Source organism: Aythya ferina, assembly GCF_964211825.1.
Source record: "Aythya ferina genome assembly, chromosome: 2".
NCBI lineage: Eukaryota > Metazoa > Chordata > Aves > Anseriformes > Anatidae > Aythya > Aythya ferina.
In genome coordinates, this window is record NC_140297.1 from 28,841,434 (window position 1) to 28,865,263 (window position 23,830).

At 34.7% G+C, this 23,830-nt stretch overlaps 1 protein-coding gene across 6 annotated transcripts in view; it reads left to right on the forward strand.

Annotated features, from left to right (window-relative positions):
• The window catches only part of PHF14 (PHD finger protein 14), a 163,696-nt gene that overhangs the window by 95,143 nt on the left and 44,723 nt on the right, over positions 1 to 23,830 (forward strand). For 3 of the 6 annotated variants that reach the window (XM_084507580.1, XM_084507582.1, XM_084507581.1), the window contains exon 17: positions 11,139 to 11,256. In XM_084507580.1, coding sequence (XP_084363706.1) covers positions 11,139 to 11,256 — 118 coding nt within the window. Of the gene's footprint in view, positions 1 to 104; positions 1,380 to 11,138; positions 11,257 to 12,213; positions 12,753 to 23,830 lie in introns of those variants that run through there. The other 3 variants (XM_084507584.1, XM_084507585.1, XM_084507583.1) reach the window with 2 other exon arrangements.

Here is a 23,830-nt window from a genome sequence, read left to right on the forward strand (position 1 = left end):
AGCATTGCTTGAAACTACTGTGATGTTAAAATGTTCATAAGACAGAGCAGAGCTGCTATGATCTTTCAATGTTAATATTTTTTTCTTATCACTTTACTGTGTAGATACCCTTCATGAGACACAACTCTGCCACAACTCATCCTCGGAGGCAATCCTGGAAACCTCTTTTATAAAAAAGATTTTTAAATGTGGATAAAGCAGTCAATAGAGTACCTAAGTAAAGGAGAACAGCTATCTTGTCTCTACTATAAGCTTATTATGACAAAAAGTTGAGTTTGCTTGTCAGGCTTGGATAGAATGTAATTGATTGGTTTGTTATTTGGACTGACAAGGTACTTAATTTGCCTGCTTTTTTTTTCTCCACTAATCAGGAACATTTCGTATGTGCATTGTTGAAAGATCCCGGATAAATGTCTTGTCAGAATTGTCCTATTTAAGTAATGTCTTTTTCCCCTGTGCTTCCTTGGTAAATGATGTTATACAATGCTTGGATTCACTGAAGAGTGACAGAAGCCTGTGGGACTTAAATATTGTGTGTTCCTCTATGGTGATACTGAATGAAATAAGCAATGGTTTGCCATCAGTGTGGCACTTTAATTATATAGTTTGAAAAGAACATTTCTATATAGAACATCATATTGTACATAGACCCTACTGTAAAAAGGATTGTTTCCTTAAAAGAAAAAAAAAAGAATATGTTCAGTGGTAACAAGACCTGTAAAACATGTGAGACTTACTATTCTTAAGGAATAGATTTGCCACAGAAAAATTGATTTTGTGCTTATTAGTATGAACTAATTGTTTCTGACTTCAGACACTTGAGTGAATAGAACTTTACCTATATTGTTTTCTGGAACATTTGTTTTGTTTGGCTTACTTCCCTGGCAGTGTTCAGGACGAGCTTACTTCCTCAAAAGCCAAATATGAAATTGTTGTGTAAGTTGGGGAAGGAATGAAGAACTGATCACGCAGCGTGACAGCTGAGACCCTCGTCTTCGTCTATATATATCCTGGTAGATGCAGACATAGTCTTTTCATCTACAAATGTTACTGATCCCGTTCTAAAATCTACAGTAGCAGTGTATTGGCAGCTTCATCGTTTTCATCTTGAACTGGCTTGGAACAATTCTGCTCAAATGCAATCACACTTGTAACTTTATGACATATAATCTTTGAATCTCTTGAGATATGGTGGTTTTTGTTATCTATCAAGGCACATTTCCATCTGAAAATATTTTTTAAACTTAAGAAAGAAATTAAATGCTGTAATAAGTAATAGGAGAAATATACAAACTTGTGTATACTTACCTATAAGTCATATCTTACTAGGGCATTTCATGTTTGGATATTATATTAAATAAAATTAACCTGATGTCTAACACGTCGTTTTGTTTTAAAAGGGGGAGGGATGATATCAGAGTAAGACTTCTTTCTAATAAATGCTTACCGTTCTGTATTGGCAAGATACACAACGACACCTTTTGAGTAAAGATATTTTCACTAGGAAGTAGAGGTTCATTCATCTCTGAGAATCTTTGAATACTTTTCAGGAAGAAGAAAGACAAAGTTTAGTGATTTGCTTGTCCAGAATTCTGAAGTACAGTAGAAAGTTACATCCCAACAGTGTGCTAAAAATGGGGGGAGAAAGGGTGATTACTTGTATGTCATGCTGTTTTTTGGGGAAAAAAAATGTAGTGTGACTTATGGTCAGTTATTAAACTAAATATAGGTACTGTGGGTAGGAGAGAATGATAATTGCAGTATAGCTTGGCTTTAGTAAGATTTTAAAAATACTTTGTGTGTGATCTTCTCCTATGTAAGTTAGGGAAATATTCTGTTAATTAAGCTGCAGTAGAATACCTAGCTTATCAGAAAACCACAGTAGTTACTGTGGATTCACCGTCAAATTGGAACAATATTCTGCTCACTGGGTTCCACTCAGGCCTGTCCTGAATTTAGTGTTGTATTTTTAATTTGCTTTGCTTCGCTTTTAGGTATTGGAATAGAGTTTGATTATTTTTGCTAGTGATGCCAGTATGATGTAAGGCACTACAGGGATAGAATTGAAAATGAAACTTTAAGAAAGCATCTAGAAAATTACATAGTGGAGTAAAGAAAAGGACAAATCACTGTATAGTGCATAATTACGCTTTGAAGGGTGACTAGTTATGAGATGGGTCTCCAAAAAAGAAGATATGGGGAATTCTGGGTCACAAACTGATTATGAATCAATCTGGTTATACCTGAATTGTTCAAAGAGGTGTTTTTAACACATTTAGCACATGAAAATACTCCTGATTATTCAGAAGACTGCTATCTTAGCATTGGAGAAGCCTCAACTGTCTACTTTGGCAAGAGGCATGTACAGAAAGTCTAAAGAAAACAGAATGAATGATGAGAAGACTACAGGAGAACAAAATGAAGAAGAAAGCTTAAAAAGCTTAAAATGGTTGGATTTCTTTAATTTAGAGAAGACTGGAGAATCCTTTTTTTTTTTCTTTTTTCTTTCTTTTTTTTTTTTTTTCAAACGGTCTTAATTAATAGAAATGCAACAAATAAGTTGTTGCAAAGAAAAGGGGAAAAATGTTCTTCAGCTCTGGTCAGACCAGAAATAAGTCTTCAGTTGTAACAAAGATGATTTAGGCTAGGCAATAGAAAGATTTTTTTCTAACAATAATTGCACTAGAGAAGTGAGGGAAGTTGAATAATCTTTGCTGTTGGAAGCTTTTAAGGGCAGACTAATGAGTATTAAAAATTGGCCTGAGTATTGTTGACACTCCCTTTAGCATGCTTGATACCCCAAAGATTATCTTTGGGATTTCCTTCTGTATTTTGTATATTTGTACATTAGAGTGTCTTTGTAGGGTTTTCTCCTTTTCTTGGAACTTTCTTTTGACATTAGTACTAAGTTAGTTTTCAATCTTTCTCTCACTTTCAAATGATTCATTATGTCATTTGCCTCTTTTTCTGGAAAGCCAGATGTTAGCATTCAATATTTCACCTTCTGAAAGAGTTTGATGGCAATCTTCAAATCTGTGATGGGACTTGTGTAGTAGTTCACAAACAATACACCATTCAGTGTAGCTAAGTGTATTAATCTGAACACCTGAGAATGGCACCACAGATGCAATCATATATTATGACTAGAGTATACTTTAGAAAGTCTAATGCAGCATTTGCTAGTATAGCTTTCTTGAATTTTGCACTTTCCAGTTTGTTAGTGGAAGTCATCCTGGTCCTTTTAGAATTTCTTGTTCTTCCCAAGAAAAAAAATAATATACTGCACTTTTGGGGGGCTGTAATTTGCATAGCATTATCTATGTGTATTGGAAGCATTATCCTCAAAGAAATACTTAATTTGAACTTAAAAAAAATACTGTAAATGTAAGTTCTATATAGGAGCTGTACAATATTAACAAAAATAAACACTTGATGTAGTGTTTACATCAGTATATTCCCCTTGTATATGGGCCCTTAATGAATTTTGAAAAATTAACAAAGCCACGTGTTTTGTAGCATTGATATACAATGAGAGACAAAAAAAAAAAAAAGTGAGCACTTCATGCTGAAAGGAAGCTGTGCACCTACAGGTATAGCAAATAAAGTTTATTTATAGCATTCACATAAATCATTGCGTACATGCCAACTAAGTTTCATGAAACAGATCAATTGCTGATCATTCAGAAAAAATCTGGATTACATAGAAGTATCTCATAAATATAGCCAGTTCAGAATCTCTCCTTACCTATAAACAGTGTTAAATTTTTGGAATTGGGATTTTTTGTTTTGTTTGATTTGTTTTAGTATTAAAAAGCACAAAAAGCAAGTAGGAGAGACGGCAGTTTTGGGTTCAGCATAACAAACTTAGCTATGCAAATGTCTGCCAGATAATGCTTATTTTCTTTCACTCGTTTGTGGTATAAGTTATTGACAGTCTTTGTTAGTTCTGTTAAAATGAAGTATTTCACGTTTAGTTTCGTAATGATAAGTATTAGGAGGGAGTAGAAGTAATATAAAGTATTTTTTTCCTTCTGAATTTATAGGGAGGATGTTTTGTTTTGCTTTTTCCTTTAAAGTAGAACTTTTTCGTAAATGTCAGAGCCATAATAATCCACATTTTAATGTATTGTAGCTAGCACTGAATACAGGATTTGCTTAAAACCTCATTTCATGTAGCAGATGGTAAAAAGTATAGTACAGATCCATTAAGTGTGTGCAGGTTTTTCTCAAGGTTATTGTACGTTAAAGAGAAAAAATGGCCATTTTTTTAATCCCCTTGAGTTGGGACAGAAATTTGAGTAATTAGAGATTAGTATGCAGTTTCTCACATCCAAAGCCATCTAGGTACTTTATTCTGAAACTACTATTAGCAGAGAGAGGATCTGAAAATTTGTCCTGCTCTATGAGGCACCTTGCCCAAATACTCTCTTAATAATAAATAATAATAATAAACATCTTCTGGTATATTCTCTCACCTGCTTGCAGTAGCTAAGCCCTCTCACTTCCAGGTGTAACAGAAGAGAATAAAGCTGCTGTGATCATCATCATCCATGGAAGTCAGGGACTTCCTTTTGTATGCTTGCATTGTACCTAGCATAATAGAAATTTGAATGTGGCTTTTAATTATTTGCATAATACCATAACCATTATCCTTCCCAGAAAGAGCATTTCGCTTAATTTAAATCAAAATTATGAAAATACTGGAATCCCAGCAAAAGTTAGGTTGGAGGGCATCTGTGCTGAGCCCACGCAAAGCAGAACTGACTACAAAGGTCAATCCATAGAGTTATATCCAGCTGAATTTTGAGTATCTTTGGAGCTCCTTTGTCTGAAGAGGTCTTATCATTTGGCTGTATCCCGCTTTATATTCAGCACTGAATACATGTGCTTTCATGGAAGAATTTCAGCACTGGAATATGTCACATGCCAGATGCTAAAATCACATCAAGCTTTATTGGTCTATGTGAGAGGACTGTTTTAAATTACCCTGCTCCTAATTATTTCTTACAACTCTTTTGTAGGCCTGAAATAGCAAGAAGACTTGACCATCCTTTCTTAGCTCATATGCCTCTTATAGAGAAGGGATTTTTCTTCTTGTTTTTCTCTTTTGCTAATCCTAACAGTGTTCTGCCTCATCAGTCTGAAAACAAGAGTTGCTAAGACCCTTAGCAACTCTGCAATGAGAATGTGAATACAGCACAGCATCATTTTTATTGACTACTTGGTCTATGACACATCACAGCAAAATGCAAGCAATTTCTGATGGAATCCATGAGGCTGAGTTGAAGAGTTTGGGGGTAGAATGGCAGGGTAAGATATGAAGACTTGAAATAGCTTCACCAAGTTTCAAGAGATGTCCAAATAGAAAGCTAAAAAGAAGAATGCTTTCCATATATTCCATAATGAAAATGTTTTATTGTTTTGGGGGCCTTCCCTCAGTAAGTAGAAGAAATGTACTTTCCAGACAGCATAAGCAGCTGCAGTAAATATACAGTTGTACAGTTCTGTCACCATTACCTCTTTGATTAATTTTCTTCTTTAAATCAGGGCGCACAGGAAAGTGACTTCTTTGACATCACATGTAGGAGGTGCTGTTATAGCCTACCCCTTAATACTCATTCCTATCACCCAGAATTTGTCACTTCTGTGGTCCAGTTACACTTAAGGTGTCACAGAAGCTCTGTTTACCTGCTTCAGCCCAAAGTCACCCATCTTGGGCTCTGTTTGAATTCACTTGAGCTGTGTCAGCTTACTTTGTTTTCTGGGGGGGATGCTTACTTACATGCTCACAGTCACAGAGTGGTTTAGTTTGGAAGGGAGCTCCTTTCACTGGGTTTGTCATAGAACCAGTAACAAGAAAGCAACATGATAACAGTGCCTTAAACTGTCACAGCTGTTGTTAAGGTGTTTATCTGAACACAAGAATGTGCTGTCATCTGAAATGAACTCCTTGTTTGTGTCTCCAGCTGTTTGCAGTTCCAGTGGCTCAGCACATGGGCACTGAGGGATTAGAGGGGAAAAAAGACAACTGCCTGAGAAGGAGCATCTGTTCTTCAGGTGTTAAGAGCCTGCAGTCAGAAATAGGGTCCAGCACAAGCCAACAAGGAAAGATGAGTAGTAATAGTTAAGTCAAATCCACAGAGATGCTGGGTTAGCCATCACGTTGCATCCCCCAGCTAGTGGTGCGTCACCTGTCCCACTGTAGTTCTGAGAGTTTAAAAATTCTGGATTAGATTACTTCTAATTTTGGTCTAATTATTTCTAAGCGTGCCAGAGAAAGGCTAATCTGCAACATTTTTTTTTCATTTTAGTGTCAACGATGGTTTGTTGGTAGTGTATCAAAGTTTTATGTCCTTTCTTCATGGAATCTTTCTAAGCTGTTGTGATGAACAGGGACTAGTATATGTATTGTGCAGCTTTGTATTCCGTTCAGGTTGGTACCTTTCGGCATGACACTGCAGACGATGTGCAATGATGTGTACATAAGTGAGAGATTTTCTGTGGTCTCTGAAGCATGTTTGTAAAGTTGTATTTAAAGATTAGTTGTATTTAAAGATTAGCTTATTAATGTTGTGTTTCAGGGACATGTAGGTAATTACTTTTTGCGGCTATAGATGAGCAGTGCTGTTTTGTGAATACGAAATAGGTTCCTTTACTTTGGCTGAGTCAGCTGTTTGTGGTTTTATATGGTATTAACCAGTGACTTAGAAATGTGCCAGTGATGGGCGGGTTTTGCATTCTCTGTTCATCTGTAAATGCACAGTGCTCACATGGAGACTTCTGCAGGCCAACTGATAAGCCTCCCTCCTATGCAGGTAGATGCAATGTAATGAAATTGGATGTGTGTGCTGGGCTTTGTAAATAAAATGAGATTGACCCCAGCCATTATCTCATTTATCTCATTTACATTGTAAAATCAGTATCTACACTATTGATTAGAGGATAATTAGTTAATTATGAACAGGAAAATGCAGAGTTATGTAGGGCTTGAGCACAGCCAGATGTACTGCTAAAAATAATAATAAGAAATCCAAGGGCACGAGCAGATGGAGATCGCTTTATTAAATAGCAAAGCAGACATATTTCAGGTATGGAAATGCCTAATGAAGCTTTCTTGCTGTGAAGTTGTAGATGACTTGCATTCTGTATCCTTTTAAGTGAAAAATATTTATTTTATTTTATTTTATTTTATTTTATTTTATTTTATTTTATTTTATTTTATTTTATTTTATTTTATTTTATTTTATTTTATTTTATTCAATTTATTATCTTCAAATTCACCTTTCTTCTTCACACCCAATTTCTCAGTATGTAGTGCTCATATATCTATCTTCATTAATTGCTGGGATGAGGAACACAGCAATTTCTAATTTTGATGCATAAAGTGATTTCAAGCTTGTTAAAACGTTGATAGTAAGCAATGACCTGTCCATTAAAAGTAATTTAGGAGGTTAGTTTAGCTTATCTTTGCATGGACCTCTGATTTTCACAAAGTTTTAGGTACAACTGCTAGCCAGACCACTGAAGATGGCTGTGCACTTAATTGCAGTTATAGGTCGTGTACTTAAACATGACAAAGGTTATCCACAAATAATAGTAAGTTAAAACATTTGCTAGTTTTAGAACAGTTTTGAAAATATGACCTTGAATCTGCAAGGCTAACAATTTTAACTGACTTAACTGACTTAAAATGGAAGAAGCAAAAGGGTTTGTTTTGTGTTCTCTCTCCTTTTTTTTTTTTTTTTTTTTTTTTTTTCCTAGCCCACTAGCTTAACTTTTACTATTAAACCATCCTTAAGATGGAAGTGGATGGTATTTGTAACCGACAATGTAGTGTAGCTCCTTTGCTCTGTAAGTGTCCATGTTGTGATTGCTCTGTGAGGGCATTTACTGAAAGACTGGGAGGCTGCCAGCGTGACACCTTTTGTGACCCAACAATTTCATTCTCTAATTTAGTTTGATAGTACTCCTTATTTTGTGTCTGTTTCTTACTTTCTGAGTCTGACGGGATTTTGTGTCATTTTAAATTGCTAGACAAAAGAACACAGGTACTAGTATGTATTTTCTTCTTACTTTACCACTACCATTTTAACCTAGGTATAAGGTTTTCTTTTGCAGTTAGGAATTATCAATACGCATTCTGTTTTCAGTATGAAGATGTGTGTAAGCTTTACTTTTTGCCCCAATTCAGTGTCAGCAGACAACAGAATTGCCAGTCAGCTAGTGCATTACCTTTAACCAAGGTCCAGTCTGTATTTATCCCAATTTCCCAGTGTCATGCTGGGAACTTCACATTCTGTGGAGTTGTGTTCCACAATACAAAATCTGTATTCCATTATAAAACAATATGAAGAACTGTTTAAAAATACTTGGTTTAACCTCATTATTAGTCATTCAGCTCTTTGAATGTTGATACGTGAGAATATGCTTTTGTACTTTTTATTTTCTCAGCTGCTCAGATGCAGATAGAAGCTGTTAGTATCTGAAAATTTTCAGGTATGTTAACTCATTTTAAGAAAAAGCAATTTTGATTGTTCCAAACCAGCTCTGAAATAATAACAATGTATATTAAAACCAGTCAGCTTTAGAATGGGGATTCTGTATTTATTTTCACAGTGTTCTGTTTATTTCAGCTCAGCTTTTGGTGACTTCCTCAGCATATATCTGAAACGTGGCTGAAGGTGAATTCAGGAAATACTATGTTGTAGATATAAAATGAAAAAGACGTAAGAGATGGCAAAGTGGAACAAAGGGGAAACAGTTTCTGTTGAACATAACATATAAACACTTCTATATATAGGCAGTTGCTTCAGAAAAAAATGCAACCTGAATTAATGCTGTTAGAAGTCAGATGTAGATTTTTAGGATTAAGCTCTGAAATGCAACAGTGTGATCCTTTATTTTGTGTTACTTAGAGGGTCCCAGTTTACAAGAAGGGAGACTTCAGAGCTCTGGTAAGCACTGCTGAAATGCAAGCGCTTACATGAACAAGATTCTAGATACAGAGATAGGTTAGGAAAAATGTATTTCTTTGCAGATGAGAACATTGAGGCTCAAAGGAGGTTTCATCTTTTGCTGAAGGTCACATACACTGTTGAAAAGCAGGAGTGTAACCTATCTCATCTCCCACTCTCAACCTTTTTGTTACTTTAATATGCCTTTCACAAGAAATAAAACTGCCTATATTTCTAAGTAATATATTTCTACAACAGAACTCTTGTGTCTTTAAAAACTGAACAGAATTATTATTATTATTTTTTTTTTTCCCACTTTTCAGTGTGTTCTTTGTCCTGTACTTAGACTTATTAAGACTTGGACTTATATAGACTTGGACTTAGAGTTATTACTAAATAAACCTAAATATATAGTTTGTAATGTGGTTTATCTTTTTTTTTTTTTTTTTTAATAGGAAAATGCCACGATATCAGTCCAATCTTGCACTCTGTTGACAGGTAGATTATTGTTTTGAATTCCTACTAGCAGAAGATGTACCAGCAGTGCCCTTATCTGAGCAGAGCCCTTACCAGTGCTCATGTCTTACACATACCTGCTAAACACAGGCAGCTTCCCTAGTTAAGTGTGGCCTTGATAGCAAGGACAGAAGTGTTTAATTAGGTTAAGTGAGCATAATCTTAAAATGCTTGCATTTTATTTGGAGACTCATTCCTGGAGAAAAGCCACCTGAATATTTTCTTCTGTCATTACAGTAAGATGTTCTGTTATTTGCTTCTTCCTTCTGTGGTACCCTGTGTGTTCTGGTGATGTTTGCGTGCTTTGTAATGGAGAAAATGAGCATCAAGGGAAGCAGAGAAAGTTGTAGGAGAATTCTTAGAAATTTTTATTTTTTTAATTTTACTTCTTATTTTTGGATCATTTGTATTGGTTTAGTTCAGAGTTCAGGGATATTTCTTGAAGAGAATATTGTGAAGTAATTTTTTAAAAAGCTTTATTTTTCATACAACAGAATATAGGATATAGATTATTTCAGACACTCACAGGAAGAAGGGGAATGATTTTAAACTAAAAGAGGGGAGATTTGGGTTAGATATTAGGAGGAAACTCATCACTCAGAGGGTGGTGAGGCACTGGAACAGGTTGCCCAGAGAGGTTGTGCATGTCTCATCCCTGGAGGTGTTCAAGGCCAGGTTAGATGAGGCCCTGGGCAAACTGATCTAGTGGGTGGCCACCCCTATGGCAACCCCCATGGGGGGTTGGCACTAGGTGATCTTTGAGGTCCCTTCCAATTTGAGCCACTCTGTAATATTTGATTTACAGGAGAATATGCAAATAAAGTGAAGTTCTTTAAGATGTATGAAAATACTTGTTTTTAAAATGTTTTTCTTCATTTGAGCATATTATTGTACTGTCTAATTTAAAGATCCTTTTGTAAAGGACTCATACTGTAGCATTTCTTCTTGGTACATTAGGAATGGGTGAGCAAGGAATAGTTATGATAAATGTTTTGAGTTTCATGTGTGGACTATACTCACTACTAAACACTAATGAAAACTTTATTAATAAAAATATAACATTGTTCTGTATGCATAGGACCCTTTTAAGTGAAAGATCACAGTGAAATCCTTTTAAATGAGCATCCATTTCCCGTGTATTCAAAGAGAATCAGAAAACATTTTGTGCTTTTACTTATCACCTGCACAGATAGAACTATAAAATTTATAGCTGTAAATTACACTTTGAGTTATTGAATACGTGAGCACATGACAGTTGGCTTTGAAAAAATGGATGAGTAAAATATGTGTTAAATAAATCTTTTAAAACTACTAAAAGTCAATGTTGTTGCTGTTTAAAAAATACAAGGAACTTCTGAAAAAATGTCATTGTACCTAAAAAATTGAGCTGGTTATATATTTTTTCTTTAATTTGCAGGTCTCCTAAATAATGTCTTTTACATAAGATAATGATGAAGGTGGTGCGTGAGCATCTGCATTGGAATATTCCAATTTAGGCAGAACCTACTTGAAATGTTGGTGTTTGAAAATACCACTTATAGAAAATGTATTTTCTCTACCATGATAATAGATCAAGAAATCTTGTGCTGAGAGTTGCAAAGATGCACAATTCTAAATAAAATAGAAACACAATTTATATATACATACATCTATTTTTTTCTTTTATAGGTGTGATGAATGTAGGCTCTGCTACCATTTTGGCTGTCTAGACCCTCCCTTGAAAAAGTCTCCCAAGCAGACTGGCTATGGATGGATTTGTCAGGAATGTGACTCTACATCTTCCAAAGTAAGTTAATTCATCCTGTGAAAAAATAGTTGGAGTATGCTGGTTTAGCGGTCTTACTGAGCATCTGAAGTTTGTGTTGAAATGCCATAAGTTGATCTGCACTGAGAAACAGTAGAAGGTCTTAAAGTAATGATTTCAGATTCTCTGTAAAACAGGTTAAAAAACAGAATGTATGCAAAATGAAAATAATCAATAAAGAGAATTTTATTATCTGAGTTAAATGTTTCCTCTTCACATTATAGTGTTATGTGAGAAAGGAGTAAGGATACTATATCGAGATTGATAATGTTATTGACAAGTGGAAGTATTTCTGGATTAGTACAGAACAAAACCTCTAAGAGAGATGAAAAATATATCTTTTTCAAAAAGAATGAAAATTATTTGCATGAATAAATCAGTATTTCTTTTCCCCATTGGTAAAAATTGTGAAAATTGTTAATACTTTATGTTGATTGGTATGCCTTGATCAAGTACATTTTAACAGACTTAATCAGAACAAAATTTCTGATCTAGATTAACTCACATAATACAGACAGAAATAGTATGCTTCTGTAGTTCTGACTTATGAAAAAAATAAAGATTTGATTCTTTGCTTTTCTGCAGTTTTCTTAGTACTGCCATTCTTTTCTGTCATTACCATAACCTCTGAAGAGACACTTTCCACTTGATTTTTATAATTGGATTTACAAATTCATCTTGTACATCAAAGTCAACAAACAAAAAACATACATCAGAGCATTCTAAAATTCTCTAGAATTTGACCGGCTATGCTGCTACTTTCTTGGTATTTGGCAGAATATTTTAAGTAAGAAGGAAGTGAATCACTATTTGGATACACAGGGACACAGCTCTGCAGAGGTGCTGCTATAAGTTGTGTGTTATCCTACTTGGATGTTACTATAAAGAACAGTAGGTACAAAAAGTCCATACAGTGATATAATTTTTTTGACTTGATAGTGTCCCTTTCCGACTGGGAAGATATGGTACTCAGTTTCACGTGGCAGGGGGGTTAATCAAATTCTTCTGTAAGGAGATATGAAGACAGACATCGGAAATTAGCTGTCCACTACAGTTTGGACATCAAGCAATCTTTCTTGAATACCACTTACATGCAATGGACATTCCAAGAGTGAATTAAAATTGTTATTGAATTTCTGTCACCTGCTTAAACTAAAAGGTGTTCTTGATAATGTTAGTTAAAATTTCCATCTCCATTTTTCTTGGCTTATTCTGAGTAAACAAGATCAAAAAAGCAGGGTTTGTTTTTCTAAATGTGTTTTCCAGGAGATTAGCACACTATGTACCAGATAAAAATTTTAGAATACTTTACTGTGTAAATTAAGTATGATTAACTTCATTTAGTGCAGGGTGTCTGTTAGTTTAAAGTTGAAAACCACAGTGTTCTGAAGAGTAAACAAAGTTTATTGTTAGAATGATGATGTATTTTGTATTATGTTAGTGATTATTGCAAATTAAAAAAAAAAAAAAGCTTGTTATTGTGTCTGATTTTCTTTTTCATTCACAGAGACGTCTAAATGAGTATATTTAATAAAGTCATTTGCACTTTCAAATTCAGGAAGTTTGAATTGTATTTGAGTGAAAATGTATATGAAAGATACTGAAAAATTGTCTTGTGGGGACTCCTTGTGGTTTTGTGTAGTCATGTTCACATAGCTTTTTCACAAAACTAAGCAGAAAAATTTCTCTGAAAAGCTGTATTGCTCTGTATGTTTTAAAGTCTTTTTTTTTTTAATGTAGCATTTGTTATTGTTTTACTCATTACAAATTCAAACAAATTCAAACAACTTAGCATTGAGTTACACTCCTTGTGAACTTTCCTTAATGTGAACATGGTTGTAAAAGTTGTAGGGCTCTGTGTATGTTCTTAATCATTTTCACATTCAATTTTCTTTGGCTTTAGAATTGTATATTCTATATCTATGATTTTGCACAGCCTTTCACAGACAGCAGGAACTGACGTGATAAGGCTTTTTCTGCCCCTCGCTAGAGGGCCTTCTCCCTCAAATGTGTACTTAAAGCTAGGAAGAGGAAAACTGTAGAGAAGGTTGCCTGGTTTGCTGCACTCTGCCTGACCTATGGATGAATTGCAAGCCTGAGCTCCCAGCAATTTCAATCTCTCAGTCACTCACTAAATCCAATTTTTGGTATGTCACTGTGAAGTTTCTAGTACAGATTATAGCAGCAAAATAGGATTGAATTTCCAGCTTTTGCCAAGGAGACCATTGTTTAGTTTTCTTTCCTTCAACATTTTTCATCTGTCATGATCCAATTTAAATCACTGCTAGAGTTTACATTTTAAAATTATGCAACAATATCTTCTGTAGCAGTGTTGGCCCTTAAAAACAGTCGGTAAGTAAATTACACTATTTCAATGAGGAGATTATAGTGCATAGCATGTAATGGTTTAGTTGCTTTTTAATTTCTAATTATGACTTTAAATTTGACATGTTTGGGAAGAGTTGCATACTGCCAACAGTGAATAATGTGTTTTTATTTTCAGATTTTACTAAACACTTGCAGGTATCAGTGGTATAAGAGATTTAATGTAGCAATAAGAAACATATGCTTTAAATAGCTATCTACCACAAGTGTTGGACATGCTGCTTCCATTTTGCTCACACTAGTCACGAGACTAGCAATTGTGTCAGTTTTTCCACCAACATAGCATATTCCCATATTACCCTGCCTGTCAAATAACAGACAGGGAGAGACTTTGCTGTAGGGCATGAGGGCAACAGCTTCTCTGCTGGTAATTCTTGCTGTCACTTTCATGGAATGGGTGATGCTCACTACTAAGGTCTGACAAGCTCTCTCATCTAAAAAACATTGTAGATTTTGTTACGCCACATGAAAGCTAAAGTGAAGCTATAAGCTCTCCATTTCTGTAACATTATCCATCCACCCAGTGAAAGGGCTATGGTGTGTTTTCAGTATTGCCAAACAGCACTATAAATCATAAATTTCCCGATACTTTCAAGTAATGATATTCAGAAGGAATATAGGACCTTATTTAAGTTGATATTAATAAAAATAAATAAAATAAACCAAATTATTTACTATTATGATGTGGTAATATTTAGTAGGAGCAAATGTGGCCTGACCATGTGTTCATTATGTGCAATAAGGGCCTCATTGTCAAGTTCCATTGTCATAAGATATGGCTGTACAGGATTTCTTTCTATTGCCTTCCTTTTAAAAAGTACTGTTTGAAGTATCTCTTCCAATTTCAAATTTTTCCAAAGTACCGAGGCAGCAAAGACTTTAAACATATATCATGCTAGTTACAGTGACCGTGCTACTTTAGTTTCGATCTGTTCATCTTTGTATACAATCTATTTTGCAAAAAGCTGCAGAGTGTACATGTCAGGTCATTATTTGAATGCTGCAAGATCAGCTGCCTTGCCTGTAGACTTCTGTTTAGTTTGCTTTTATTTCATCCTTTTACTATATTGCATTTTTTCAGTGGAAATAAATTGTCAGTGTATACGTGTAGAATTCTCATCTAAACCCCTCAGGAAATATTTCCTGGAATGACAAAGCCATAACACACCAGCCCTGGCAAATAGTATTTTTTGTACGCCTTTTTTTGTTGGAAAGCAATCATGGATAATTTTGCTTATTAGCAAAGCAGCAGCATTTCTTTTGGTATATCTTGCTTCCACATAGTGAATAAGCAAATATAATTGGATGCTATTGTATTAAAACATTGAATATAATATTCAAAATAGTTTTTTTAAATTAAAAATCATTAAAATGAATAATTGAAACATCACCATGTAAAATTTATTGCAAATCTCTTGATTTCGTCAAAAGAAAAGGAATTCAATTTAATTACTTTAGTCTGTGGAATTTTATGCTAACATGAAGTGGGTGGTTAAGAAGGTCTATAAGGAGTGTAGAAGATCCTTGTCTGTTCTTGAGTTGTACATATGTGAATCTCATGGGTTATGGAATTTAGTTTTTTTTTTCATTATTCCTTTATCTCAAATTTGGAGAGTATTTTTGCACACTTGCATGCTTTCATACAACTGTGTTTAAAAAAATGTATGTATATGTAACAGGAGAACCAAAAAATCACGATGTCATGCTCTCAGAATGTAGGAAATATCAAAATTAAGGTTGCATGCAGCACTTTATTCTTTTTGTGACTATGCACGAATTTATAGCCTTTAATTAGTTCATGCTGTGATTTTTATTTATTTATTAATTTTCTATAGGACCCCTGCCTTCTCTGATTTAGCTGTTAGGGGTCATTGAAAGAGATGAATTTGGGTTGAGTATTAGAAGAAAACACTGTCTTTAGGTTTTACAAGATCTGAAAAAAAAAAAGGCGTTAGTTTCAGGAAGAGAAAAAAAGGAAGATTACCCTTCTGTTTGAAGTAGTTGAGTTGTGACTGGAAGATTGAATTTTATTCTTGTCTCACCCCTAAGCTCCTGTGAATGCTAGACAAGTTACAATTTTCAGACGTTTAGTGTGGATCTTTTTCTCATTTGGTGCTGCCCAGCTTGGATCCTTTGGCCTGACATGCAAAAGTGCTGAATTCTCAGAGCTGCAGAGGTGATAATGTAAGTTGTGTTTTGAAAGTAGTCTCCACAATAACATGGTCTAGACTATTGAAAACTGAGTAACAAATTTAATACAACTTTTAATTGTTACTCTCCCTAGGTCTTGGCTTCCTGTTTGTAAAATGCTGATACTGCACCTTTATTTTAGACATTTTCTTTAAATTTGGATGAATTGTCCTTGGAGCTGCTTTTTACTGTCCAGGGACTAGAAAGGAGGCTAGACAGTTCTGGTTAGCAAGGGTTACAGTTTAGGGATTCTGCTTGCTTGAGTACACGTAGAAGATGATTGAATGAGCGCTGCATGGACAGACTTTATTTGGGTATTTACTAGCGTTCAGAACAAAACATTTCTGATAAAGCCAAAGTCTTTAACATTTTATATATACAAGAAAACCCTATTTGAATATAATATATGAGTTTGGCACAGGCTGATACCATTATATGCATGCTTAATCGTGTTGTAAATATGTTTTATAGCACTTCTGTAGATATCATTCAGTGCAATGTGATTTTAAGAAGTTATATTTAAAATACATCTTTACAAAAATAAATCAAAAAACATTTATTCTTAAAGTTCCTTTGTATTAATTCAAACTTGTTTCAGTTACATATTCTGACAGAGTGACTGCAATGCTTATAAAGATGCTGTGAGCCTAATTTAGTCAGTGCACATTCGAGGACACAACATACAAGCAAATGTTCTGCCACCATGGTGAACAGCATTGCACCTGAAAAATGACGCATGAATACTGCTAACAGATCTGCTGACTGATACATGCAGAACAGAATATAATGGAAAAAACTCAATGTTTATGCTACTGTCTTCAGGTTTAAGTTAGTATTTCAAAGTGGTTTACCGAATAACAAATTGCATAGTGTAAGTGACTACATTTGTAAAGGTAGAATCTGTTTTCACTTTTACTAGGCATGGATATTTTGACCTATTTTATTATATGGTAATTGTGAACAATACAGTTAAACTTTCTTGTATTTGTTCCTTTATTTAAAGCTGTTAGAGTTGAATAATGCTATCAGTGGGACATGTTTTGTGCCATGTAATAAAATATTTTTTTATATATAGCAACTAGAAAATATGTGGTTACATTGAAGTCATTGTTGTCTTCCTAGGTTTGTGACGAACTGTCAAACCTTGGCCCTGAAATGATTTCTTTGAAATCGGACAAGATAAAAGAATCCAAATGTGTAAGGCTGTGACAAAACTTAAAAGAAGTTCTTTACCACTTACATGCTGTTTTAAGAACTTCAGTAATGCCAGACCTTGGCATAGGAAGGAGTTTGACTATCAAGATAATAAATAAATAAATAAATAAAAGGGTGAAATTGTCGTGTGGGGTAGTTCTTATCAGTTGGCTGAAATATTGCCAAGTGTGTTCTAGTATTTGCTCCCCAGGTATCGTATTTAGAAAAATGAGTTGGCACGGCCTGTGTTATTTTCTGGCAAACAGGTATAAAAAAAAATCCATGTAATGAAAATAATTTATATCATAAAATACTCCAAAAATAATCAGCCTTGAAATTAAGTTAAGATGGGACTTGATTTATGTGTAGAGGGTAAGCTCAGCATAAAGTTAGTTGGTATTACATCCACAAATTAATCCAAATAATCAGATACACTCAGTTGCCAGAAGAAGATTCCCGTAGTGTAAGTAGGAAGCTTAGGTTTTAATGAAAGAGAAGCTAAGCACTGAAAAATATTTTTGAATGGATGTTTATTTTAAATATTTGAATTCTTCTTTGCATCAAAATCAATTCTACCTATTCCAAACACACCATGTTACTGACAGCCACAGCCTTAGACTTCTAGTGCCTGTTACTTCTTACTACGTGCAGTTTAACTGTATCAAAAAGTATAGTGAAAAATGGGCAATACACTACAACATTCTCTTTTCCACAACCTTTTCTGAACAAGTCTTTGTTTGATTGATTCCACAGAGGACAATAGATCTAATGCCAACCAGAAGTTTAAAGAAATTGAAATACAGGGATCTTACTCCTCATGATTTATAGTTGTACCAAATGCAAAAACAGGTTTCTTATTTTGAAGCATAACAATGGGATAGATTAAAGTACTGATTAGGAATGCAAAGTGAAATACATAACTTGTTCTTTATTAAACTTTGCCTTCCCCCCCCCAAAAAAAAAGAAAAAGCTATAAGAAATCTGATCAGATCCTGTTATACTAGAAACTGTGTGCACAGCAGTTTTAAATAGGTATTTTTGTCAGTAAAATCCCACTTTAATGGTACTTGATCCCAAATTTATTTTATTTCCAAGATTCATTTTCTTTTTTCCTGTTTTCTTATCTAGGAGACTGAAGAAATCCCTTGCTACTTAACTTCATTCATTCTCTTTCATAACCTAACAATTCAACATTTTTTCCAAAGCTGAAACTTTGCACACTGTTTTAAGTTCTTTTCCTTAGTGGGAGATGAGTGGTGTCATCCAATGCCTTCTATAATGCTGAATGTTTCAAGCAGGAAGAACACATATATCAAATACTACTGAAGAGGGTGATTCATTTCAGTGTTACTATACACACACTTCATACTATCTTTAAAATGAAGCAGATTATTTTTTCAAGAGGCTTTGTGAATGTCTCATGAATCAAATTATTACTGAGGTAGTCCTGCTTTTCCTAAGTTGTCTTGACAGTTTGCTTTATTGCAACTAAAAATAGTTAATGAAGTAAAAACAAGCAAGGATGGCTGAAATTAGAAACAAGCTCGGTCATTAATTTTCACTCTTGTTAATACACCCACCTATGTCCAATTTCCAATGGAACATTTAAGAGGCAGCTGGTGCTAGTAAAGTGCCAGACTTAAAAATAATTTAAATTACACAGCATAGTGGCTTCACATTTTTAATGCATCTGATCTGAATAAAAATCTAGTGTTTAAGTATCTAAAGCTCTAGTTTAGATGCGGCTTAGTTTTGATAGACTAACTATTACCTCTCCTAAAGTAATGATTAAGGAAGCAAAATCTCTTCACTGGGCAGCTGTTAGAAATGCCACTGCTCCCTCTTACCTTCTTTAGGTTATGCTTCTAACAAAATCTGCTTGCAATTACGCTTTATCTGAGAAATTGCCCTTCTACTGAATTATGACTTATGCTTCCTAAGCCATGACAAAATGAATTTACAGTCTTAGTTGCCCACTAGTGCAGTGCTGAGGAGTCTCTGCTGGGACCTGTCTGCAATTGGAAAAAAATCCAAAAAGCAGCAAGCATCATGTCTATAAAGTCGCTAAACCTAGTTTTATGCTAAAACAGCATGAGAGAATAAAAAATGACAGCACATTTTCAGCACCCCACAACAGGAAGATCATTTTATAACTCCTCTTTGGTGTGCATACTTAGAAAGTATGTGAGAAGACCAATGGAAGAGTAGTGTCTGGGAAGGACAAGAGGAATGCCTTATAAAAGATCTATCTGGATGTGTTCTCTTTCTTGCTTTTCAAAATTAATCTCTAGATATTTACAGCTGTAGAGTAACATTGTGACAATGTATTTTACATTTTGAAGATGATGAATAGAAATATAAAAGATGCATAGATAACAGTTTTAACCCAGGTTCTATCAGTTTTACATTCCTTTCTAAATGAAGTCACAAAAGGAAAATATTAGCATTTGAAGGTCACCAAATTGTAGCTGCCAAAACATCACAGATTCATTCACTTCATCAATCCAGTCATCTCCCTGCTGTAGAGTTCCTAAAATAATGAGCCTTTAACCTAGAGTATTGATAATTAGGGGCATCATGCTGGCAGTAGAATCATAAACAAATTTGCCAATAAATTGTAATTGACCATTGCTACTTTCTATTAACAAGCTAGTTGCAAATGTTGGTTGTTATTTACTTAATTAGTAGAACACATATTGATTCTGAAAGCATCTACAAAAAATGTGAATGAAAAGTTTTGTGAGTGACCTTTTTTTTTTCACCTGGTTGAGTCTTGATTAAATTTTTGGTTTTCATGATACAAGCTGCCAGGAGGGCAGTAGTAAAAAGTGCACTCTTTTCTTATTTGAATATTCAGAAAGAATTGAAGACTGTCAACAGAAAGTAGCAAGAGGTGTATACTTTGCAATTACAAGCAAAAGGAATCCTGAAAAGTGCAGGGGTATGTCTGGATTCTGGTGACATCCCTATCCACTCTAATTTTGCATAGTAGTTTACGGTTGCTACTGAAAGCCTGAAATAAATTTCTTCACCTGTTATATATATTTCTTGCATTATGTCTTATATAGAACTAGAATATATGTAATTAAAGAATAATTATATATCTTAATTCCTCACAACTAGTCCAACTTTATTACCTTGCAAATTATCTTAGCACATCACCTATAATCATATTTTGTATAATAAAGGAAGAGGTAGATCTTTAATTGTTAGTCTCTGGATAGGATCTGAACACATAATCGTAGTTGCCTAATTACCTCCGCATGTTTACTCTCAAGGCTGATTTTATTTTAAAGGCTTTCAAAGAAATGTTGCCATCTATGCCATTTAAAGTATTGTGTCACTCATCAGTATAAATTACTAATGCTAAGTAGACAAAATCCATTCATACTGAACTGGGAGAGAGAAAGGAGATGAGGAAGTGGGGGAGGGAAATTGCCATTTTATGATGTGCTAAGCAAGTAATGAATTTTTCATAGTCGAGGCTTGCTTTTTGTGGTAGTGTTAGATAGTGGTCGTGAGGTTTAGTCGCCATTCTCAAACAGAGATTCTCTTAGTGCCAGCCACATTTAATGACATTTTGCAGAAGACAGCTGGGCATTGCTGATTTGTGCTGTGTCAGCCACTTTCTGAGCAAAGGAGTGCCTCACCACTTGAATTTTAGCATTCTGTAGCAGAAAAGTTCCCTCTCCTTAAAATTGGCTCAGCAAATAGCTTGTGTGGGAATATAACTGTAAGAGCATTATAATTAGCTCTACCAAGAAAGTGCACAAATATTGTGTGGAATTTTAAAGTGGCTTTTCAAAAGATTTTCACAAAACCTTTAAAATGCATATTGCATTGTTAAATTCTGGTAGCAATTAAGTTTATCTCAGATTTTTAGTAAATGTGTCTTTGGTAATGGTTGAAAATGATTATCTGGTTCAGTGGTTTGAAACACCTTTGAGCATGTTTAGAAAGTCTTAATTGTATTTCAACAGCATCAAACAGTACCTTTTCTCTCTCTATATATATGTATTTATATGGAAATCTGTAGATAGCAAGATTTCTTCTAGCTACTAATCTCGTGAATACTGAAGGGCAGATGGTATCCTTTCACATGCGATATAAATATCCAAAGAAAAGAAGTGTCAAAAAGGAAATAGCAACATAACTCAAGTATTTATGGAAGACACAGAAGTGTACTTAGAGTGGGTTAATCACATTATATGTTTAATTTTGGAAGTAGAAGGGCGTCAGCAGATTGATACAGTCATTGACATAATGAATATTAAATATGTAACCAATCCTTTGCAATAAATAAGGATACATATCAGATACTCATATTTGCAAGTATATTATGTTTTGAGTGAATATTCAATTTGCCCTACTGTTTTCTTCTAGGACATCATATCAGTATCTCCGCTGCTTGTTTAGGATGAAAGTTTTGCAAAAGGCAAAGCAACTTCAGAGCAAAATGAATTTGAAATGATTCTAAATACATTTATTGTCGTGGTAAAGAACTTTTTCAAGGTTATTATGTCTATATTCATGTAAGGACAGCTTCAAGAGTCGTCACTATCACCCACATTTAAAAGCTAATTATGAAAAAAAAAAAAAGTCTGAAATGTGGGAGATGTGATTTACTTATCTGTCATTAATATCTCACTGGAATGACTTATAGAGCTGTAGTTCTTTATGTTCTTCCTGGGTACAGCATAGACAGATCCTGTAACAAGCTCCTTGGTACAAAATAGTAAAGTATTTGGAATATAAATCCTTTCTGAAGTATCCTGGTTAATCTACAGTGGAGCATTTTACCCAGTGAACTGTTCTTACGTGCAAAGCTACCTGCTTCAGCTAAAGAACAGTGAGATGGGTTAGGCAATCTCTTGATAAATACAATTTTTAACCCTCTTAAGCAGAAGAAGGAAGTCAACCAGGATTTGCATTATGATGGTTGAATGACTGACGAGTGAATTTAGGGCAGCAACCAAACCATCTGCTAGAAGTACGGTAGGAAAGGTTTAAATGTGTTTATGTCTTTCTTTTTATTATTTGGAGGGAAAAGCAAACAACAACAAAACACAAAGCAAAACAACCACAGTGGGGCATTTAGACCCCAGAGAGCTTTCAGTGCAGTGAATCTTAAGTTGAAACTCTTGATAGTCCAGTGTAATGTTGCTGAACTCTGACTAAGGGTGGCATTAAGACACTCTATTACTCTGAACATTTATTAACTTATTGACTAACTGAAATGGTTCTGCATGCTAGTGTGCTCATTTTCATGGATCTTAATCTGAGGTATTTTAGTGTGTATTTATCTTAGCGTTTTGGTTAAGGTCAGGCATTCATTTTTGAAGCAAACCACCCAGTTGCTACCAATTACTGACTGGGCTTTGGTTCGTGTAATGGAGAGGTCTCAAGAGAATGCAAGCTCTGGGGTTCTTTCAGCAGACACCAGAGCTGGAGGTGGACATGCAGTCTCTATGCAGTAGCTTGTCTGACTGATCCCCAACACCACAACTCTTCTGTTGCACCACAGTAGTGCTGGTGCTGGTATGTCCTGACTCTCCCTGTGTGTTCTGCTGGGACTTGTAGTTGATTATTGACCTTTGTTCTTTTTTGGTCTTTTGATGAGGCTCGTAAATATCTAAACTTCAAAATACTTTAACTCATCCTGCCCATAATGTTCTAAATCTGGACTATTTAATTTCTTCCAACATGTGCTTTCTGGAGTCTTGTTCACATGTGCTATTCACATGGAAGGTGCGTGCTACCTTCCACAGATCTTTCTAGAGCCAGTCATGGTAGTCCTGGTTGTTTCAGGAGAGGCCTTGCCAGTGCTTCGGAAGCTCTTTGCATTTTGGAAAATGTTCTCTGCTCTCTCACACAATGCTTGGGATTGTGGTGGTGTGGGCTGCTGCAGGGAAAGGATCACAAGGATCACAAGGATCTATCTGGTATTCCACACATTGGAGAAAGGAGAAATACTTTTAAGGTTGATATATACGTTTAATGGAGGTATGAAGAAGCAACATCAAAAGAGAGTTGCTTAGGCATGAAGTGACTATTAAAATCACTCTTACGTTTGCTGTATCAAAGGGATTTCTGCTTTAGTTTTATTGACTACAAAAGCTATTTCATTCCCTTTTCAATAACAGATTTTGTGGAATTATGTATCAGTAGAGTCTCAAGGTAGAAAGCCTAAAATTTAATACACAGATATATGCTATTAGATTATTAATTTTAGCAATTTGTGTATTTGTATAAGCACTACATGCAAAATGTTTTTAACTGAAAGAATCTGGGCCACAATGTTATTTAAGTAATTATACTGAAAACTAAGGGGCTTGGTGTTTTGTTTTGTTTTGTTTTTAAATATAGATGAGAAACAAAAAGGATTTCTGTCTTAAAAAATAAATAAATAAATAAATAAAAATGTATGCCTCCTAGAACAAAGGACTAAGGTCAACATTTTGAGTTAATGTAGCCTCATCATTCTATATATCATTTTCAGTGTTTTTAATTAGGTAAGAATGAGGAATTTCTAGGCCTTTTTGAGGATGCTTTAAAGCAGCAGCACTGGGTTTGACCTTTTAGTTCCTGCAGGCTCAGCAAAAGATGGCTGATTAATGTCACATCAACTGGGCTGCTCCTTCCCTTTTTAGCAAATAGTCCCTTGTCAGTGTGGCTCAGTCTGACAGAACAAAACATCCTTGTTTTAGCTGGCTACTTTGCATTAATAAGAGTATGCCTCTCTATGAGTAGTTTAAACTTACATGGAAATTTTCTTTAATTACTGCAG